Source organism: Tupaia chinensis, unplaced genomic scaffold (assembly GCF_000334495.1).
Source record: "Tupaia chinensis unplaced genomic scaffold, TupChi_1.0 Scaffold138390_1, whole genome shotgun sequence".
Lineage (NCBI taxonomy): Eukaryota > Metazoa > Chordata > Mammalia > Scandentia > Tupaiidae > Tupaia > Tupaia belangeri.
The window spans coordinates 2,247,025-2,268,467 of NW_006198287.1; the positions used below are offsets into that span (position 1 = coordinate 2,247,025).

Below are 21,443 nucleotides of genomic sequence, written 5' to 3' on the forward strand. Positions count from 1 at the left end.
AGGCAGTGCTGACCGACTTCCGAGATGGTTGGATCTCAGAGTTGGATCCCCATGGCCCCCCAAGCGACTGGACCAGCTCCCATGATGCCCAGCATAGGTGAGCGTGCACCATGGAAGGCCAGAGCTGTGCCCTCCTGCTTTAGAAATCAGGCCTCCTTCTGGAAGTCCCACCCAGGGCCTCTCCTGTGAAAGCTCACACCAGATGTTAGTGTTGGTTTGGGCCTAGCTCCCCCCACTGGCCCTTGGAGTAGGTGCTAGGCAGCAGGATTTGAACTAAGTTCTCTCTGTTCTTCAGTTCAAGAGACAAAAATATGTATGGGTCAATAGGGTAAAAAAAAAAAAGATCCCTTTCCCATTGTGAATCGAGAGTTGCTTAGGGTGATCAGATTTTTGTTTTTGTTTTTATCAGATTTGTAGAAATAGGCAATTTTGACATTGCAGGAGGATTTTCTTTCTTTCTTTTTAAAGAAAAGTCCAGGCTGGGCCCCATAATGTAGCAGTTAAGTGCTGTGTGGAGAGAACCAGATCCCAGACAGCCCTGGTGACTTGAAAAAGAAAAACACCGACATGCCTAGGATCTTGATAGAATGAAGGAATGGAGGAAAAGAGAATTGTGGCACGGCTAGGCCCCATTGCAGGAGTCTGTCCACACGATTTAACTAGTCTAATAGAAGCTTCTTCCTGCAGTCCTAGCTTCTTTTATGGTGTATGTAGTATTTTGTGTGCTGTGCTTTTCATTAAACTCTATGGGGTAAGCCTTTTCCTTTATGGTTATATTGTCTTTGTAATAACATTAAAAAAAAAATCATGTACCATTTCACTGAGCAGTCAGATGGCAAGATTTTATGATAGACCGTATGAAAACTTCTGCAGATTTGAAGGTGTTGCAAGTAGTGGGGAGACCTGGGCATGGCTGACTGGGAGCCTTGAGGAATCATGGTCTTCACCTCCCATCCAGAGCCTTCCTTTGGCCACTATTGTAACCCTGACCCTTTTCTCTGGATCAGACTTGTGCATTTCCTACTCTAGGGAATTAGTGTCTGCCACCAGTCCCCAACTCCATAAGGGTCTGTTCTGAAAATGGATTGAAGAATATTGATATTGATTATTGATATTCAGTCTAGTTTGTCCAACCTAATCATTAGCGTTCTGAGAGCGAGGCTCCCTCTTAGCTTCTGTGACATCTGTTATTGCGCTTAAATAGCAGATGCTCAGTAAATGTTTGTTGATGGCATACATGTATTTGCCTACCTTTAGTGACTTTCCCTGGACAGTAAAACAGTTGCTTGAATGAGTAGCCCATTCTTTGAGGCAAGCCTGAAGGAGTTTCTGAAGCAGCCTTTGTACTCGGTTCTCAAGGCATCTGAGTGGGAGTAACCAGCGCGAGGGTCCGCTAAGTCCCGTAGTAAGATTCTGTCCCAGTATATAAAATAATAAATGTGAAGATAAAAGGGAATCTGCCCTCCAGAAAAGAGGAACAGATTAAGATTTTTATCTGTGGAGTTTAAATGAACCAGAATATAGGAAAGAAAGCTGGTTTGCTTCTCTTTGAACGAAGATAGGAATCTTTATCTGTTAAGAGCAACATGGTGAGATATTTATAAATGAAACAGGATGTCTGAGATTTTCTTTAGCAATATTGAGGTGGAAAATGGATGAGGTATAAATGAGAAAAGATTGGCTGCGAATTGCTGGATGAGGTTAAATAAGAGTTGTTTTTTAGATTGTCTACTTCTGAATGTGTTGAATTTTTCTCACAATAAATAAAGAGAATAAGATTTGGACTCTCCCATTCCCAGGCACACGCTAGGCTGGGATGCAGTGTCTTGGTTCAATTTTGAGACCGCAGTGCCATCTAGTGTTCCTTGTGAACACAAGCTTGTACTGCTGGTGCTCTCCTGCTGGTATTGGCCCAATCTGAGGCAGGGGTCCCTAGCTCCTGAGCTGAGGACTGGTCCTGGTCTGAGGGGCAGCACAGTTGGGGCCACAGGCAGAGGCCTGGGACCAACGAGACTTGTCTGTATGCAGCTCTGCATCCTTCTCATTGCGCCTGGGCTCCTTCTCCTGTTGGATCCCTTTGGCATTAGATTCTCATGAGAATGCGAGCCCTGTTAAGAGTGTTTCGTTCTGCACAGCAACATGGTAGTGGCGGAGGTGGGGTACACAGTGGACGTGGTACACCTGGATCATCCTAGGCCCACCGCACTTTCCCTTCTGTGGAGGGATTCTCTTTCACAAGGCCAGTCCCTGGTGCCTGGAAAGTTGGGGACCACTGCTCTAAGGTCCTTCTGTGTGGACTCTTGGCCTTGCTGGTAACCTGTGGGGAAGGTCTGGGTCAAAGGGGTGTGGCTGAGAGGCCACAGGCAGGGGCTGTGGAGGTGGCCAGATGCTGTTGGTGATGGGGTCCAGGTGGGAACAGGCAGTGGATGGGAGTCTCTGTTTCATGTGCCACTGTGAAGGCAGGTGACCTTGGTGGAGGGCTCTGTGTGACCCAGGTGTAAAAATAGCCTCTCATGTGACTGCTGTACTCAGCGCTCTGGCCTGAGCAAACAGTCCATCACACCTGCACATTGTTTACTTGGTGTGGACACACAGCTACCTGTTTGCAGGTGCAAATGACTGTTTGTGTACCCAGAGTTGGGAGGGGAGGGCCCCCCATCATCCTCCTGCCCAGCCTACATTCCCTTGAAGCAGGTAGCTGGGCCACAGAATTAGCAAAATGTCCAACCTTAAACCCCAGGGCTGAGTTCTGAGGGAGGGAGAGCTCTTTAGCTGTGCACCCTTCCCCCCGGAAAATCTCCCCCTTTTCACTGGAGAAGAATCTACATTTGCCTCTCGCAGCAGGACAAGATGTGAAGACCGAGGAAGTTGTGCTTAGAGACAGAAAATTAGGATAGCGTCGAGTCAGAGAAACGTCAGAAGTTCTGATACAGGTTTTCTGTAGGTCATAGAGAATAAGAAAACCAGTCCAGCCTACCTCACTAGGGCAATTAGAACTGACACAAATGGAATGTAAGTTCTACAGATGTGGAAGATGGGGGGTGGGAGGGTGGTGAGCAAGTGAAGGAGAGTGACAAATGATAGCAACCTTCTGGTGGAGTAATAAACTTTCAGATTTATCAACTCTAAGATGCCATTGCTTATCAATATGTACCTTTTATTTTATGTGCCAATAAGCAAGAAAATCCCAAACTTCGATCCAGCAGATCATACAGAGTTGTTTTTTTGTTTAAGAGAGATTTTCACTGTAGGGCATGTGTACTCGCCAGAAAGACAGAGAGCGAGAAAGCAAGAAATCAACCCCTAGGGAGATGGCCAAGCCACAGTCTCTTCTCTTCCATTCTCCTCTTGGGATCTTTGGCATGCGTATATATGTAGTCAGCATGAATTTTAAGCCACTAGGTCCAGGACTCGAACCGTGGTTGACTACATGGGAGTCTAGCAACATAACCTTTATATCATCTGCTGGTCTCATACAGATATCTTAAACATTTTTTTTTAATTGCCAGAGGGCACATGTACTTGCCAGTGAGAGCAAGAGTGCTAGCCCCCTACTGGGGTGTGGTCAACCTGTAATCCTTTTCCGTCCATTACACCATTTCATCAGGATTTGGGGCACACATGCACACATGCCCAATGTGTTTTTCAAGTGCCTAGGTCTGGGATTTGAACCACTATTGGCCATGTGGGACCTGGCTCCTATGCAGCACTTGACCACTGTGCTGTCAAGCTGGCCCTGTGCAGATATTTTAAGAGAAGAAAAATGAACTTTTGAAGTCTTTTGTACAGAGCAATTTGAAGAACTTGGGGCTAGCAGGTGGTGTAGTGGTTAAGGCACTGGACTCCCAGATGATCGACTGCGGTTCTAGTCCTGGACCCAGAGGCTTGGAACTCACACTTGGCACGTGTGCATGAGTGCCCTGAATCCCAGGAGGATAAGGCAGGGCCATTACCCTGGAGGGTGTTTCTTGCTTTCTCTCTTACTGTCACTCCAGCATGCACCCTATAGCAAAAATCTCTCAAAAAGGAAAATAAAAAAGAATACAAAAACTTAAAAAGAAATCTAGTTCTTTTGACTCTGAAATTCTACTCTTAGGGAGTATTCTAAGGAATAACTGGAAACACACAAATCTATATATGAGACTAGCACTACTTAGAAAACAAAGATCAGGAAGTGGATAAAGTAATAAATCATAGTGTTTAAATTTTGGAATGTTTATGTGATGGAATATACATGATGCTAAAATTAGTTTAAAAAGAAATGATAATGTGGGAATTTTTTTTTATAAAACATGATTTATTATTATTACGATAAAATTTGGTATAGGGCAAGGGTGCTTACCAGAGACAGAGAGAGAGAAAGTGAGAAAGCAAGCCACCAGGTCGGGGATTCGAACTGTCGCCAGACATGTGGGAGTTCAGTGCCTCAACGACCACACCACCTGCTGGCCTGGGAAATTGTTTTTGTATTACTCAAAAATAAAGGTTCGAAATTATATAGCTTGACCTCAATTAGGCAGAAATAATATACCCGCATAGAAAGTCTTGCAAAGGATACAATAAAATAAGGTGGTCATAAGAGTGGTGACAATCTGTATTTTCTTTACACATTTTGGTACTTTCTAATTTTCCTGAAGTAAATACTGTCATCCTTTGATATCCATGGGGGATTGATTCCAGTACCCCACAAAGATACCAAAATCCATGAATGTTTAAGTCTCTCATATAAAATGGTGTAGGGCCAGCCCTCCAGTGGTAGGTAAAGGGAGCCAGATTCCACATGCCTAACATCAGTTCAAATCCCAGCCTCGGCAGCTCGAAAAATGCCTGGAATACATGCCCTAAATCCTGACAGGGTGGAGAAGTGGAGGGATTGAACGTTTTCCATGTGGACCCTGCAGATATGGAAGACCAACTATATTTACCATATTTTTATTTAAGGGAATACATAATCTTAATGTTGAGAGGGAAAAAGAGAAAGGTCTGAGCAGAGCTCAGTGTTGGGTGAGGGCCTCAGGCTGTAGACTCTGAGCATGGATCTGCATGTCCCACCCTGCAGCCCAGGCTGCTGGTAAGCACTGTCCATTCTTCCTTTTCTCAGGCTCAGGGGAGTCCTGCTGGGTCTGCCATGGTCAGGAGTAAAAGCATCCACTTCCCATCATCCATTTCTCATCGTGGTTCTCTGAGCTGCTGCCTCAGGGGTTGAGGTCAGAATGAGGAAGAGCGAGGACAGCCCTGGGGCCTTCTTACCTTTCCAAGGAAAGGGCATTATTTCTGAGAAGATGGAAGATTCCTGGTGATAAACAATGACTCAATCCTCTGCATCTTTTTCCTCTGTTTCCCCCCACCCAGTAGACATGTTCGATGACTTCTCAGAGGGCAGAGAGTGTGTCAACTGTGGGGCCATGTCCACCCCGCTCTGGAGGCGGGACGGGACTGGTCACTATCTGTGCAACGCCTGCGGCCTCTACCACAAGATGAATGGCATCAACCGGCCCCTCATCAAGCCCCAGCGCCGGCTGGTAAGTGAGAGCCTCGGTAGCCCTAGTCCAGCAGCTGGGAGGTGGGGGTACACGCCTTTCTTCCTCTGTCTTCTGGCTCCAGGGCTCTCACCTTGAATCATCTGGTTTTGAATGGAGTTCTAGGTTGTGAGTTGGGGGAAGTAAGTAGATGGGTGGGAGCAACACAGTGCCATCTCACTCCTGTAGAGGTCGTCCGAGCTGTAAGGATGTTCCCGGCTATCCTATTCTACCCTTCAGTGTGTAGAAGTGAAAAGTGAGATTCAGAAGCTAATGGCATCAGGACCAGCAGATGGCGTAATGGTTATGTCGCTGTACTCCCAGGTAGTCACAGTTGAGTCTCAGACCTGGCAGCTTACAACTCATGCCAGGCACATGTGCGTGTGTGCCCAAAATCCCAAAAGGAGAGTGGAGGAGAAGGGATTGCAGAGTGATCAACCCCCCTGGGGGGGGTGATTTCTCGCTTTCTGTCTCTCTTTCTCTCTCTGGCAAGTACATGTACCCTATGGCAAAAATCTCTCCTTAAAAAAAAAAAAGAAAAAGAGAAAGAAAGAAAGAAAGAAAGAAAGAAAGAAAGAAAGAAAGAAAGAAAGAAAGAAAGAAAGAGAAAGAAAGAAAGAAAGAAAGAAAGAAAGAAAGAAAGAAAGAAAGAAAAGAAAGAAAGAAAGAAAGAAAGAAAGAAAGAAAGAAAGAAAGAAGGAAGGAAAGAAAGAAGGAAGGAAGGAAGGAAGGAAGGAAAGAAGGAAGGAAAGAAAGAAAGAGAAAGAAAGAAAGAGAAAGAAAGAAAGAAAGAAAGAAAGAAAGAAAGAAAGAAAGAAAAGAAAGAAAGAAAGAAAGAAAGAAAGAAAGAAAGAAAGAAAGAAAGAAAGAAAGAAAAAAGCTAATGGCTTCAGCTACAGTCACAGAGATTGAGTCTCTCATATGGAACCAGAATCTAGGTTTCCTGGTTCCAATTAAGGGTTGTCTTGAAGGTCTTCTCTATTTCCATCAGCCCTACAAGGAAAGTTAACCCAGAGATCTTATTTCACTGTTTTCAATTCATCAGTTGATAAAACCCAAATCCCAGGAAGGTTAAACAGCTTGTGTTGGGGCCTTGGCTGGAAAAGACCTTGGGACTGGGACTTAGATTCTGGACTTATGGTTCCATGCTCTTTTTAAACATAACTAGAGTTTGAGTAATACCAACTAACTTTTATGTAGATTAGGAGAGCTTTGGTTTATGTTAAGGGAGCAGAGGGGACAAATCCTAAATGTTCCCCCTCCCCCACTTATTTTTTTAAGGAAGATTTTTGCCATAGGGCATATGTGGTTGCCAGAGAAATAGAAAGACAGAAAGAGAGAAACCACCTCCCAGGGAGGATGGCCACACACCGTAATCCCTTTTCCATTCTCTTCCTGGGATTTTGGACATGCATGCACACACACCTGGTGTTGAGTTTCAAGCCTCTGGGTCTAGGACTCGAACCGTGGTGGGCCATATGGGAGTCCAATGACCTAACTGTTACGCCATCTGCTGGTCCCATGTTTCCCTTTTTTTAGGTCCCAAGGCCATACAGTCTGTTACCATTTGGATATAATCATAGCTCTCCCCTCAGTGTACCTCGCACCCGAAGCCAACACTAATTCTACTCTGGAGACAAGGATTTCTGCCTTCAGTACCCAGTGTTTGCTGGGTTATTTTCCTGTCAATGCACAACAGTTAGTACCAGAAATCCAGGTCTTCACTGGTAGAATTCACTCTCCTTCTCTTGCAGTGGAAGTGTTGTCTCCTCACGCTGAGGTACCATAGGGAGAATCGGGTGCTGTGACTGGCCTGAGATCTCACTCAGGGCTTTTGGGCCCTAATCTTGCCACCCCTCCTGGTGCAGTAGAAGCAGAGCTCCTGCTTTCTCTGGGACTTAAAGGGTCTACTTCCTGAATTGCAGTCTGCCTCCCGCCGAGTGGGCCTCTCCTGTGCCAATTGCCAGACGACCACCACCACACTCTGGCGCCGCAATGCCGAGGGTGAGCCCGTGTGCAATGCCTGTGGCCTCTACATGAAGCTCCATGGGGTAAGTGTGTCCTGGGCCCCTGCTACACCCCTAGCTCCCACCAGGCAGGGAGTCCATGCTCTTTCCCATTGCTCAGTTCTTGTATTCTTCCCTTCCCACTAGAATTCATTTTTCTTTTCTTAACAAAGATTCTTAGATTTGGAAGGGAATCTTAATGACTGCTGGCCTTTCCTGTATTTAACATTGTACGAGTTTAATTCCCATTTTACAGATGAGGAAACTCTATATACATGTAGTATACAGCAGCATGATACACATGTAACAAAAATGACATTTTGATTCAATAGATAAAACAAGAGCTCATTTAAAAATAATTGTGTTGACATAATTCGCTGTTCATCTGGAAAACAAAAACAAAGTATAACTCCATCTCCTACCTTAAACAAAAATAACCTTAGGTGAATTTCATGCTAGATGCATGCCCAAGATCCTGATGAACTGGAAGGCCAGGGAAAGGGATTGCAGCATGTTGAGATGCTGTCCAGAGTGTTTTTTTCTCTTTCTTATGCACTCATAATCATGAATAACATAAGTAAAAATGAGGGCCAGCAGGTGGTGTGGTGGTTAGGGTGCTGGACTGCCAAATGGCCAACTACGGTTCCAGTCTCAGACTTGGCATCTTACTTTCTCACTTTCCCTCCCTCCCTCTCTCTCTCTGTCTCACTATGGTCAAATGAATAAATAATAATAATAATAAAAATAAATTAAATAAATAAAATTTTAAAAAACTTAGATGAGACCAAGACATTAAGTTGTAAAGCACTTTAAAAATAAAATAAAAATACCAGACAATAAAATACTACAATGAAAATACCAGGCTATGAAATAAATACAATACAAATACTAGAAGAAAATATTAGGAGGATGAGGTTATATTAATGTGGACACATGTAAATGGATGGATGAATGGGTATGCACATACCCACATGCATATATATGTACAGGTACATAAATGAGAATTTTTGAAAACTAAGAATACATAACAGGTTATTAAATCCAGTTGCCTCATGTGGATAGGATTGATGGTTGTGAAGTGGGAGGGCTTGTTATTAACTTAACCTCATACGCCTTTTCATGGTTTCTTATATAATAAAAAAATGGCTAAGCATACATTAAAAAGCAGACATGCTTCTATTCAAAGAAGTGTATACTACAAGTATATTTGTTAAATCACCATAGTAATGAAAATTTAGAAAAAATTTGGGAGGAAAATGTTTAAAGAATGTTCTTCATAGGGGGAGGTGCTAAAAGAACGTACAGGGCAATATTATGAAGACATTAAAAATAATGTGTCCGCGGGACCAGCAGTTAGCGTAATGGCTATGTTGCTGGACTCTCATGTAGTTGACCACAGTTCTCGTCCCAGACCCAGTGGCTTAAACTCACACTGGGCACATGTGCGTGTGTGCCCAAGATCCCGAGAGGAGAATGGAGGAGAAGGGATTGCAGCATGGCCATCCCCCCTGGGGGCGATTTCTTGCTTTCTGTCTCTCTCTGTCTTTCTGGCGAGCGCACACGTGGGCTATAGCAAAAACCTCTCCAAAAAAGAAGGAAAGAAAGACAGAAAAAATAATAATGTGTCCTCAAAAAATCAGGGATACTGGGACCAGCAGGTGGCGTGGTGGTTAAGGTGCTAGACACTCCCACTTGGCCAACATGGTTCGAGCCCTGGACTTGGTGGCTTCTTTTTCACTTCCTCTCTCGTTCTGTCTCTCTCTGGTCAAATTTTAAAAATGAATGAATAAATAATAAAAATAAATAATTCTTTAAAAAAATCAGGGATAGAATTACCATGTGATTCAGCAATACTACTTCTGGGTATATATTCAAAGAACTAAAGGCAGGGTCTTGGGATATTTGCACACTCACGTTTATGACAGCATGATTCACAGTAACTAACCCAAGGAAACAACTTAAGTGTTCATCTACAGATGAATGGAGAGACCAACTGGTGGATAAGGTGCTGGATCCCACATGGCCAACTGTGTGGTTCAAGTCTTGGACCTGGTGACTTGAAAAACATGCCAGGTGTATGTGCATTTGTGCTCAAAATCCCAAGACAATGGAAGAGAAGGGATTGTGGTGTGGCCATCCCCCTGGGAGGGTGATTTCTCACTTTCCCTCTCTCTATCTCTGGCAAGTACACATCCCTATGTATGGCAAAATTAAAATGAAGACAAATAGGTGGATGGATCAATAAAATGTGGTATATGCCCAGTGGAAAGTATTGAAGCTTAAAAAGGAAGGAAATTCTGGCCCATGCCATGACATGGCTAAACTTTAAGACATTCTGTTAAATGAAATAAGCCAGCCATGAAAAGACATTTCTATATGATTCCACTTCTGTAAAGCACTGAGGATGGTTAGAATGAGGAGTTAGTGTTTAGAGGGTGCAGCGTTTAATGTTACGTGATGAGAAGTGCTCTGAAGCTGGACGGTGCTAAAGGTTGCAGGACAGCGTGAACATGCTAGACTCTAGAGAATGGTGTACTTCCAGATGGTTAAGGTGGCCAATTTTATGTCATGTGTGTTTTACTACAGTTGAAACAAAAGTGTGTTGTCAACTGAATGGGGATCAACATGAGAGCAAGATTCTGAAGTGGCCCGAGTGGTGAGGCACCAGTGACACTAGCACCCTACACTGCTAGATGCATATGGTAACCAGGAGCCAGATCCTAGGTCACTCTGCAAAACATACCGAACACACGTGCAGGTGCCCAGGCTCGAGGCTGGAGGGCTGGGAGAAGGGGACTGCGTGTGACAAGACTGCCGAGGGTGCTTTCTCTCTCTCTTGTGCACGCACACATGCTGCCTGTTGTTGAATAAAAAGATTCTTCTGAAGTCAGAATGGGTTTCAAGGGGGCCAGAGGTGAGAGATGGGAGAGGGAGAGGGCACCATCCTTCAAAGGTGGGAGAAGATGGAGCCACTGAGAGATGATGGGTGGTGGGGATGCTGCATCTGACCCAGGAAGGAGTAGCAGCCAAGTTCAAGGTCACGAATGCTGTTGTATGTCTCTCTCTTTTAAAGAATATTTATTTTTATGTATTATTATTATTATTTAATTTGCTGTAGGGCACAGATGCTCATGAGAGAGAGAGAGAGAAAGTGCTACCTGCTGGCCCTGTGTTTCTCTTTTTAAAGTTCCATGTTCAGGTCTCTGAAGCAGTTTTTCCCCCTATTTTCAGATGTGACTTTTATTAGTCTCACAGGGAAGAAGAGCACAGAATAAACCAGACACTCAAAGGTTCAACCTGGGGATCAGCAAATGGCCTAATGGTTAGGCCACTGGACTCCCACATAGTTGATCATAGTTCAAGTCCCAGACCCGGCAGCTTGAAACTCACACTGGGAACATGTATTTGCATGCCCAAGATCATGAGAGGAGAATGGAGAAGGGATTGCAGCATGGCCATCCTCCCCTGGGGGGTGATTTCTCACTTTCTGTCTCTCTGGCAAGTACACATGCCCTGTACCAAAAATCTCTCTCTAAAAAAGATTCAGCCTGGCCTTACAGAAGCTTGATGTGGAGAAGGCACAGTATCTCAAATGACTGGAAAGACTACCTGCTCCCCAGGATGTCCTTAGGCATTTGTGAATGGCTCAAGGCCTGTCACTCACTGCTGATTTTTGAGAAGCAGCTGTGGTAAAGGTATTGTCTGCACACAGTTTATCTCTGGACCTGGCCACAGAGCAGTCTCTCTAGCCTTGCTGCTCCCCACCAGCTGGACTCATGCAGTGCAGAGCTGCTATAAGCAGATGGACGGGTCACTGGGACTGTCCGGTGTGTGCCTGTTTCCCTGTATAATTATTAACAGTGCCCCCTTTCTATTTTCACATTGTCCTGGTTTAGATGACAAAGGATTTTGCCCACAGTTTCTGCTGGCAGAAATGCCTGCCCTTCATCTACTTGACAACCTCTTACAACTCTGGTATCTCCTCCTCAGTGAAGCCCTCCTTGGTATCCTCTTGTTCAAACCCAGGAGAGAGTTTAGTATATCTTTTTTGTTTTCCAGTATCACCTAACAGAGTCTGATTATCACTACTTGTCTGTCTGTCCCAGGAAACTGTGAATGTGTGAGGGAAAAGGCTATGTCTTCAATTATTTCCTTCTTCAGGATCTAGTAAAATAGTCACCATATGTCATAGATGCTCAGTAGAATCGATTGCCTTCTGAGCCCCAAGGCTTACAGAGGGATTGCTTAGATCTCACCTTCTCACAGTGCATGCATGCGTATTTCAGTACTATAGCAGATTATGTACAATTGAAAATCCATATATATTGATTTGTAATCCTCTAGGTCCCCAGGCCTCTTGCAATGCGGAAAGAAGGGATTCAAACCAGAAAACGGAAGCCCAAGAACCTTAATAAATCTAAGACAACAGCAGGTGAGGAAAAGATCAGTGTGTAATTGTACAGATTAAGGATAGATGAAATAACCTGGTGATAACCAGCGGGTGGTGTGGTGGTGAAGGCAGCAGGATTCCACATGACTAATTACGCAGTTTGAATCCTGGACCTGGTGGTTTGAAAAGAAAAGCTGGACTTGTGTGTGCAAGCCTAAAATCCTGAGAGGAGAAGGGATTGCAGTATGGTCATCTCTCCTGGGGGGTGCTTTTTCAACTTTCCTGTCTCTCTCCAGTGGGTGCACAGTAGCAAATTATTTTAAAAAGTGGGACCAACTGATGGCATAATGGTTACATGGCTGGACTCCCATGTAGTCAACCATGGTTCGAGTCCTGGATTCAGTGACTTAAAACTCATGCACACGTGTGCATGTGTGCCCAAGATCCTGAAGAGAATGGAGAGAAGGGATTGCAGTGTAGCCATGCCCCCTGGGGGGTGATTTCTCGCTTTCCGTCTCTGTCACTCTGTCTGTCTCTCTGGCGAGTGCATGTGCCCTATAGCACAATCTCTCTCTCAAAAAAAATTTTTTTTTCTTTTAAAGTGTTAAAAATCACATCACCATGGAACATTGTGGGGACTTTTGAAGCAGGCTTAGCTCCAGCTATGGCTGCATTATTGCCGACTGCAAAAACCACAGCAGATCAAGGTGGACAGGTTGAGGGCCTGAAGGAAAAAGGAACTTTACTTGGTCCTCTGTCTGTGATGCCCAGACGACCAAAGGCTCACTTATTCTCAATCTCTAAACTAATTGGGACCTAGAAGAAGAGAGTCACATTCATCCTGTTCCCTCATCCTGTTCCCTAATTGATCTGTGAGCCAATGACTAATTAACATCATGTAGGACTTAGTACTTTAGAAAGCCCCTTCATAAATATTTTGATCTTTACAAGACCATATGAAAAACAGTTTCTTTTCCTCATTTTAGTAACAAACAGACTGAGGCTCAGAGAGGACAATGACTTACGCAGAGTCATACAACTATTTATGGACAGAACAGGAATTAATACCCTACATTTTATGCTTTGGGGTCAATACTATGTTCAGGATACTATTTTTCCTTTTTAATTTCTAGATTAAGAATGAGGGCTACTAATGTCCCTACCAAGAGCCTCCCCTACTCAGTACTGCTACCAAATGAAAGATTTGACTGGTGAAGGCCAGCAGGTGGCGTCATGGTTAAGGTGATGGACTCCCACATGGGCAACTGAAGGTCCAGTCCTGGACCCAGTGGCTTGAAAATCCTAGCAGGCAAACATGCGTGCATGCCCAAAATCCCAAGAAGAGAATGGAGGCAATAGGATGGTGGTGTGGCCAACCCCCGGGGGGTGATTTCTCACTTTCCTTCCTCTGTTTCTCTGTCTATCTCTGGCAAGTGCACCAGGATCCTTTTAATATAAGGCCTGACCAAGTCAGATTAGCTGTCCCTTTCCACTGCCAAGAACATGCTCGAAGATCTACTTTTCTAGACTCAACAACAGCGCATTCACCCCTCCAGCAGGCACATGTCTTACGATTTCTCCCTTCCTTCCTGCTTCTGCACTTTACGGCATGGCACATCCCCTGGTAACCTCATTTCCTCACATGTAGTGGTTTCAGGAAGAGCAGGCCCAGGCATTCAGTCCTATATCCAATGTTTCAAATGCAGGACACTAAATATGCAGCAACAGCAAATCTCCACAGACCCTACTTACTCCAAGTAGTATGAATAGTCACATTTTGCTGTAAAGATATTAACCTATTTAATTACAGGGTATTGCCCCAGACTCTGCTGGTTGGATTCTGTAGTACAGGGAATTTGCACTTTAAAAAACCCAAATAGTTTTGAACTCAGACACAAATGTGGCCTCAAGGGTTTGGCATGCGTAGGGGAGGGGTTGAGCTGGTCATGTGAGAAAGTCTCCTTGGGCTTTTGTCTGGTACTTCTGCCCTAGTTTGAGAACTGTTGCTCTCCACTGATAGGAGCCCTGCTTCTCTCCCTACAAATGTAAATAGAGCTGTAAACAGAGCCTTAGCATGCTCAAAGGGCTGCCATCCCTTTGTCTCTGCCCTTTGTCTGGATGTCCTGAGTCTGCCTTGTTTCAGGTCCTTCCGGCAGTGAGAGCCTTCCTCCCACCAGCAGTGCTTCCAGCAACCCCAGCAACGCCACCAGCAGCAGCAGCGAAGAGATGCGCCCCATCAAGACAGAGCCCGGGCTGTCGTCTCACTATGGGCACAGCAGCTCCATGTCTCAGGTATGCCTGTGGGCAAGGGTGACAACTGCAGAGTCCGAGGTGGCCAGACTGGCATTGGAATGGTAGAGTGTGAGTTGCAGTCAGACTCCTGCAGATGGCAAGTGAGGAGCTGCCCCTGTGAGCCCAAAAGCTTTGGCCTCTGAGATGCATGGTGCCCTCGGGGCCCTCCTGAGGCTTGGGTATCTGACAGGCTGTCGTTCAGCTCGTCCAGTGGTTTGGACACACAACTGGGACATAGGAACACTTAGCAGCTCCTCCACACCTCTGGTGGCCAGGAGAGGAGTCTGGGGCTGGCACACAGCAGGAGGGGAGGAAGATGAGCTGCACCAGGCTGTACCTCAGGGTGAGGGAGGCCAAGGGAGAGAGGCTGGGTGAGGGAGGCCATGGTACAGCTGACTGTGGAGGGGTGGGGGATGGGGCTTTCTAAGTAAGCCTGTCTCCTAAGCCCTTAGCCTTGAAGGATTTAACAGAAAGGTGGGGGAAGGAGGACCTTGCTGGTTTGGACAAAGATGTGGAAACTGCAGAGGGTGGGTGGGTGGGTACACGGTTGGTCTGGAGGGCACAGGCAGGATGCTGTTTTCATGAGATCCAGCTTCAGAGGTGTGAGTGTTAGGAGACAGCCCAGCAGTGCCCTTGGCACCCCTGCCTCTGACATCCTTCCTTCTGCAGTTCCCCTCCCTTGGAATCATGCTGCTCCAAGCTTGGTAATAGTCTCCCTTTATTGACCACACTCTGATCTTTCCTCTGTACTTAACTGAACAAGGCCTGGTAAACCTGGTCCCATAGAATCAGCAGTGCCAGGAGCCCCTCGTGGCTGGAGGATGGCTTCTCTGAAAGTAGAGATGGTGCTGAGAGTGTGGAAGATGTCTCCTGTAGCCCTGGGGGCCTTCTGGAGCCATTCTTCACAACCCCACCCCCGTCACAGCCCTGGTTGCACACTTTGCTCGAGAGCAGCTGTCATGTCACCAGATCCTCTGCACTCAGACCCCAGGGATTAGGAAAAACAGAGAGCAGTGCCCCCTTGGTCCCTAGCCCTGTGCTTCCCTAAAGGTGGGACATCTCGGGACATCTGCAGAGGGGCTCCCCTCCCCAGCCCAAACCTCTAGAGCACTCAGCCCTCAGAAATGGTTCTATTTGCCTCATCATGCACTTTCTGCTTTTCAGACATTCTCAGTCAGCGCGATGTCTAGCCACGGGCCCTCCATCCACCCGGTCCTCTCGGCCCTGAAGCTCTCCCCACAAGGCTATGCATCTCCTGTCAGCCAGTCACCGCAGGCAGGCTCCAAGCAGGACTCTTGGAACAGCCTGGTCTTGGCTGAGAGCCATGGGGACATAATCACTGCATAATCTCCCCTCCTTCCCTCCTCATATTCCTTCATGGACCTGGGACTTGGAGGACAGCAGAGAGAGAGCCTCCGGCTCCCCAAAACCAGCCTCCACTGCCTGGGAATGACTCCAGAAGAACAACTGGGAAGAAACTTGAAGTCGGCAGTTGGGTTAGGGGATGTGATATGGGTTTTCTCGGATGCCTTTGCAAGGTGGGAGGACTGGAAACAGCCCTGACTCAGAAGCACCTACCCTCTACCGCGTGCACACTCAGTTGCTCAAGCCTTGGAGCTCCTTGCTCATTCTCCCTGCCCTATCGCTGACAAGAGACAAGATGTCCATCTTTGTTTTCTTCCACTTTGGCCCAAGATGCTCATTCTTCCTTTGTGCTCCCAGCTCCGGAGATCTGAGGGCGGTGAGGGGCAGGCTCTGGGACCCCTGCTCCGGCCTAAACAAGGGCATCTGTTTGACCTGTATTGGAAGGCCCTTCAGGCAGCCCCTGCCCTTGCCCAACACTCCCTGAGCCATGGCACATGCCTGCATCCCCCGATACCAAATCTGACTCCAAGAAGAGCGGATGTAACGCAGATGTTACCAGACGCTTCCTGGGGAAGAGGAGGAGAGGGCTACTTCGCCCACCACACAACATCACAGCCCCCCAACTCCACCTCCCCAAGTCCCTCCCCTGCTAAAGGCCTTCTACTTTAGCTCCCTTACTCAGGAGGCCTCTCAAAATTAGACCTCTTCTGCTGTTGTGGGGGATTCAGCTCTGCCCTTGCTTGTACATGTCTCTCCCTCGGCAAAAAGCTCGGTAGTCTAGCCAAACAGCACCCCCTTAAGTCTACCCCCCAACATGCCCCATTCACCCCATCACCCACAGGGGCATTCTGAGTAAGAACAAAATTGTTCCGCTGCTAAAGCAACTTTGGCAAACATTCATCTAAGCTCGAGATCCTTCTGAAGAGTGTCTTGTGGACCCTGCCCTGGCTGGGGGTCAGGAGGCTTCCTGGGGACTCCAGCTGACTTGTTCTCTGGTCTTTCTGTGGACATGGGCCTTTTGGGCAGATAGCAGCCTGAGGCTACCTGAGGGGTGTGGAGCACCTGGACCTGCATCCTTTCCTGGGCAGAAATGTTTTGTCCAGGAGATGCAAAAACCAGGGGTTCTAAGACAGATATTCAAAGCAAATAAGCACAATGAAACTAAACTCATGGAAAGAACGAAGAGGACTGATAGAAGACACTGCGGGCGGGCCTCGAGGGAAACCCCAACTCCGAGAGCTCTCAGCTGTTCTGCAGTTGCCGCTCCCTCTTCTGCACGTTGTGGCTCGGTTTCCACCTGCTCTGCCGGGGCTCAGTTGTCAACAGAGCTGTAGCTGACTGTGGCATTACTGTGTCCTACCCCAAAACACCCAGCCTCTCCCCCAAATCCTACTGGTTGTAGCAGATAATATCTTTAAACCAAGATTCTGTTTTAATCATCATTTACATTGTTTTCTTCCTGAAGGCCACCTCATATACTTTCCCTAAACCACAAACCTGTTAACATTGTCTTAAGGTGAAATGGCTGTAAAATCAGTATTTAACTAATAAATTTATCTGTATTCCTTTCTCCTCCCTTAGACGTCTTTACTTCAATGCTACTGTCTTTCAGGGGGAAACTGAGCCACGGAGACCTCTGCAGTGAGCCACTAGAGGCTTCTAGAACCTGCTTGCTCCCGTCTTTCCTTTGCGGCACTCAACTCCCTATGCAGGTGGTGGTGGTTGATGAAGCGAACACTTATCCTCCCAGTTCTGATACTGACCCACATGAGACCTTGGACAGGTCACAGCTGGGATTTAGCTTCCTAGGAGAGGGTCGGACCAACATTAATGGAAGTTCTTGGTGGTCTAGCAGTTGTCGCTTAGTGAGTGGGAACTTTTAAGAATTGTTTATTTTATTTGTGTATTATTATTAATTCTTTAATTTGACCAGAGAGAGACAGGGTGAGTGCGAAAGCAAGCTGCCAAGTCTGGGACTTGAACCATGGTCAACCATGTGGGAATCTGGCACCTTAACCACCATGCCACCTGCCAGCTCAAATGGAAACATTTTTAGAGCTCTCCCACTGCAGCCAAGGTTGAGCTAAGGCTGCATTTACCTGAAGGGTAAATGATCTCTCCAAGCCCTCCCAATTTAAGAAGCATCTTGGAGGGTGGCCCCGAGGAACTCCTGCTATCTTCTACTTTTCCTTTATGGTTTGATCCAGGTAGGTGTCTGAAGGTACAGATTGTGTTCTGTATCAATGGAAAAGATAGGTCAGCCAATGACGTGGTGGTTGGGGTGACTGGATCCCACCTGGCCAACTTTGTGGTTCGAGTCCTAGACTCAGTGGCTTTAAAAATTGTTGGGTGCGTGTACATGTCTGCCTCAAATTCTGAAGGGAATGGAAGAGAAGGGAATGCAGTGTGGCCGTCTGCATGCTGAGGTGACTTCTCACTTTCCTCTCTTTGTCTCTCTCTGGCAAGCATATATTCCCTATAGCAAAAATATGTAAAATAAAAGTAAAGGGGAAAAGGCACTGACATTCTCCCTCTTTCTTTGGCCACAGGAGTGCTTAACTGCTTCATCTTAAAGTATGTGAGGTGGGGAGCAGTGCTCCTAGGCCACCCTCTGATTCAGCACCCATGCAGTAAGATCTGGATGAGCAAAACCTTCCACTCAACTGTTTGTGGTGATGTTCTACCTCTCACCTGGCTTTTGTCAAACCTGTTGGTTAGCTGGGGCCATTTATACCCTTATTTATCATTGCTAAAGGTGCATGCTCTACCAGAGGGACAAGGAAAGGGACAGAGAGAAAGCACCCCCTAGTGAGGAAGGCTCACGTTAACAATTTCCTTTCCATTTTCTTGTTAGGATTTGGGGCGTGCCTGCACATACACCTGGTGAGATTTTTAAGCTGTCAGGGCCACTATTTGAACTGTGGTTGGTTATGTGGGATCCAGCTCCCTTAACCACTAGGCTACAGGGTTGGCCCACTAGTCTTGATTCTAAATGTCCCTTCAAAGGAAGAATGGCCTGTTGGCTCTGAAAATGAATCCCAGGAGAGGCAGCTGGTAGGGAACATTTTCAGGTCTTCCGTAGTTGCTCCACCGAAGAGGCTAGCATGCTTAGGTCAGTGTTTTCCTTTTTCTTTTCTTTCTTTCTTTTTTTTTTTAAGAATTATTTTATTTATTTCAATTTGACCAGAGAGGGAGAGAGTGGGGAGGGAGGGAGTATTGGAGAAAGCGAGAAAGCAAGTTGCCAGGTCCAGGACTCGAACCTCCTTCAGCCATGTGAGAGTTCAGCGTCCTTAACCACCACATTACCTGTCAGTCTCATGGTCAGTATTTCCTTAAATCCATCTGACAACTGTGATAACTTCTCTCATTACCTGACTGCTTTAAGGCTACAGCTGCATACTGGAACACCTCCAAGGCTCCCTACACATTTCTTCCATAGACTTCTGAAAATGTACAAAAGTTATGCCTATTTTCCCCAGAAAGATACATTACTTGGGATTTTGCAAACCACTCACCATTTTAGGAGTTTTATGAACTCAGGAAGCTACGCCATATATCCCAGGTTTAGAACCCTGGCTCTAAGGCTCTGGTTTAGCTGCAAGGCTACTTGTTTGTCACTCTGACAAGGTCAACTCTGTCAGCATGTCCTGGTGTTTGGAGGAACAAGTTGGGCTCAGAGTAAATCTTCCTGTTTAGCTATGAAATCAAGCAACTGAACAGGCCCAGTACAGCTGTCAAGAAGGTCCTACGGCCTAAAATCTTGCTAGCTGCACCGTCATCCTTAGATAGTGCTGGGGAATTTCTGCTAACTTCCTCCTTTTAAGGGGCACAGGTCTGGGCTCTATGGCGATACAGTGGGTTACAGGAGACTAGCTGCTAAGAATTTTGGAAGCCAGTATCAGTAAGCTTTCTTGAGGCTGGCTTGGGAGAGTTGAATGGTACAGAAAGAAAACCTGAATCCTGCTTAGAAAAAGTCTGGGTTGGGATACCATGCCTGACTCATTTACAGATCATGAGGGGGCTCAGAGAAGCCCTCTTCTCCCACCATTGAGAAAACTTGCCCAAAGCCACAGAAATGATGTGAGGCAGAGCATCACTTACTGACCACACAGGCTCACGGGACGGCACTGATATTGACGTAAGGCATTGTCCTTGCAGTTAATGCACACACCATGTGGGGGCACCCACGTTCTGCTCCCTTTTGACCTCCAGTATAGCCTGTGTTGTTAAGCCATTGGTCTGAGATCAGCCCCAAAATTTTAACAAAAATCACTTACTGCTTACAGGGCACAATTGCATGCCAGACACTGCTATTAGCTTTATATAGCTACAGAAAACATACATTTTTACTATCACCTTTTGTGCTCAAAGAAAGTATGGCCCATGGATTTTAAGTCACTTATTGAAAGTCACAGAGCTAGTAAGTGCATAATCGGGATTCAAAACACATCTATTTGACTCCAGCATTTGTGCTTTTACACCCTGCCCCTGCCTTTCTGAAAAAGGGGCACTTTACAAGCTGAGAAACCTTGCACAGCCTGGGTCTAGATCCCAGTTCAAGAGGAGGTTTTCTGTTTTCTTTTTTTGGAGAGGTTTTTGTCGTCTTTCTTTTTTCTTTTTTTGGAGAGGTTTTTGCTATAGGGTGCATGCGGTCGCCAGACAGACAGAGAGAGATAGACAGAAAGCGAGAAATCACCCCCAGAGGGGATGGCCATGCTGCAATCCCTTCCCCTCCATTCTCCTCTCGGGATCTTGGGCATGCACGCACATGTGCCCAGCTTGAGTTTTAAGCCACTGGGTCCGGGACTTGAACCGAGGTCGACTTCGTGGGAGTCCAGCGACATAGCCATTATGCTAACTGTTGGTCCCAAGAGGAGTCTTTAAATGCCCTAGACATTGAGGAGAATCCTTGTTTCCAAATTCACTCAGCTGATACATGACAAAAGAAGGACCTAAGCGCCAGATGGTGCAGCAATAAATTGTGATGCCCGGGGCCAGCAGATTTCTCACTTTCTCTTTCTGGCAAGCACACATGTCCTGTAACAAACTAAGATAAATAAATAAATAAATAAAAATTTAAAAAATCCAGGTTCCCAGGTGATTCATATGTACATTAATATTTAAGAAGTGTGGCTTTATATTTTTATCTTTCTATAATGTTGTGAAATAGATATCCCATTTAATGAGTGGATTCAGAGAGATTGTGGCTTCCTTATATTCTCACAGCTAACTGTGAGGCAATATATGTAAAGAGCTTACAATAGAATCTTGCACATAGTTTGTGTCACTAAACAATAGCTGTGATTATAACTGACAGAGCCAAGGTGTGAACCACTGGCTTCGCAACTGCATAGCCCCTTGGTCTTAGAAAAGCCCTCTCAGGTACCAGGAATGTATTCCACGAGGTGAGCCTAGAATTGTAGTTATGGCTTCCCTCCCAGCTCAGCCAGTCTATGGAAAGGGCATCAGGGGCTTTCAAAGTCACCATGGGGGGATCCTGAACCTATGGCAGGAGACACCTGTGCTGGGATGTTATTCTTCAAAAAACACCAGATATAAAAAGAGGGAGGGCCTAGCCTAGGTGGCACAGTTGGTAGCAAGCTGGACTGTAGTGCTGGAATCCACATGACTGACCACTGGTTGGGATCCCCAGCTGAGCAGACTGAAACACACAGTGCACCAACACAGGCATCCAAGATCCTGAGGAACTGGATTGGACGAAGAGGATTGCAGTGTGATGGAACCCTGTGGAGGTTGCTTCTTTCTCTCTCTCACACACACACTCTGTCATGAATAATAATAAGCAACAATATTTATTATATACCAAAAAAAAGAAAGAGAACAAAAGGTTCTCTGGGAATTCCTACTCCA

General features: G+C 46.1%; 1 protein-coding gene across 1 annotated transcript; it reads left to right on the plus strand.

Moving 5' to 3' along the window:
- The first annotated feature begins 5,131 nt into the window (after positions 1-5,131).
- On the plus strand, positions 5,132-17,145 carry GATA4 (GATA binding protein 4). The gene is made up of 5 exons (XM_006161226.3): positions 5,132-5,522; positions 7,445-7,570; positions 11,870-11,957; positions 14,059-14,207; positions 15,372-17,145. The coding sequence occupies exons 1-5, from the start codon at positions 5,307-5,309 to the stop codon at positions 15,552-15,554; spliced, it is 762 nt and encodes a 253-aa protein (XP_006161288.1). The 5' UTR covers positions 5,132-5,306; the 3' UTR covers positions 15,555-17,145.
- Positions 17,146-21,443: the final 4,298 nt, after the last annotated feature.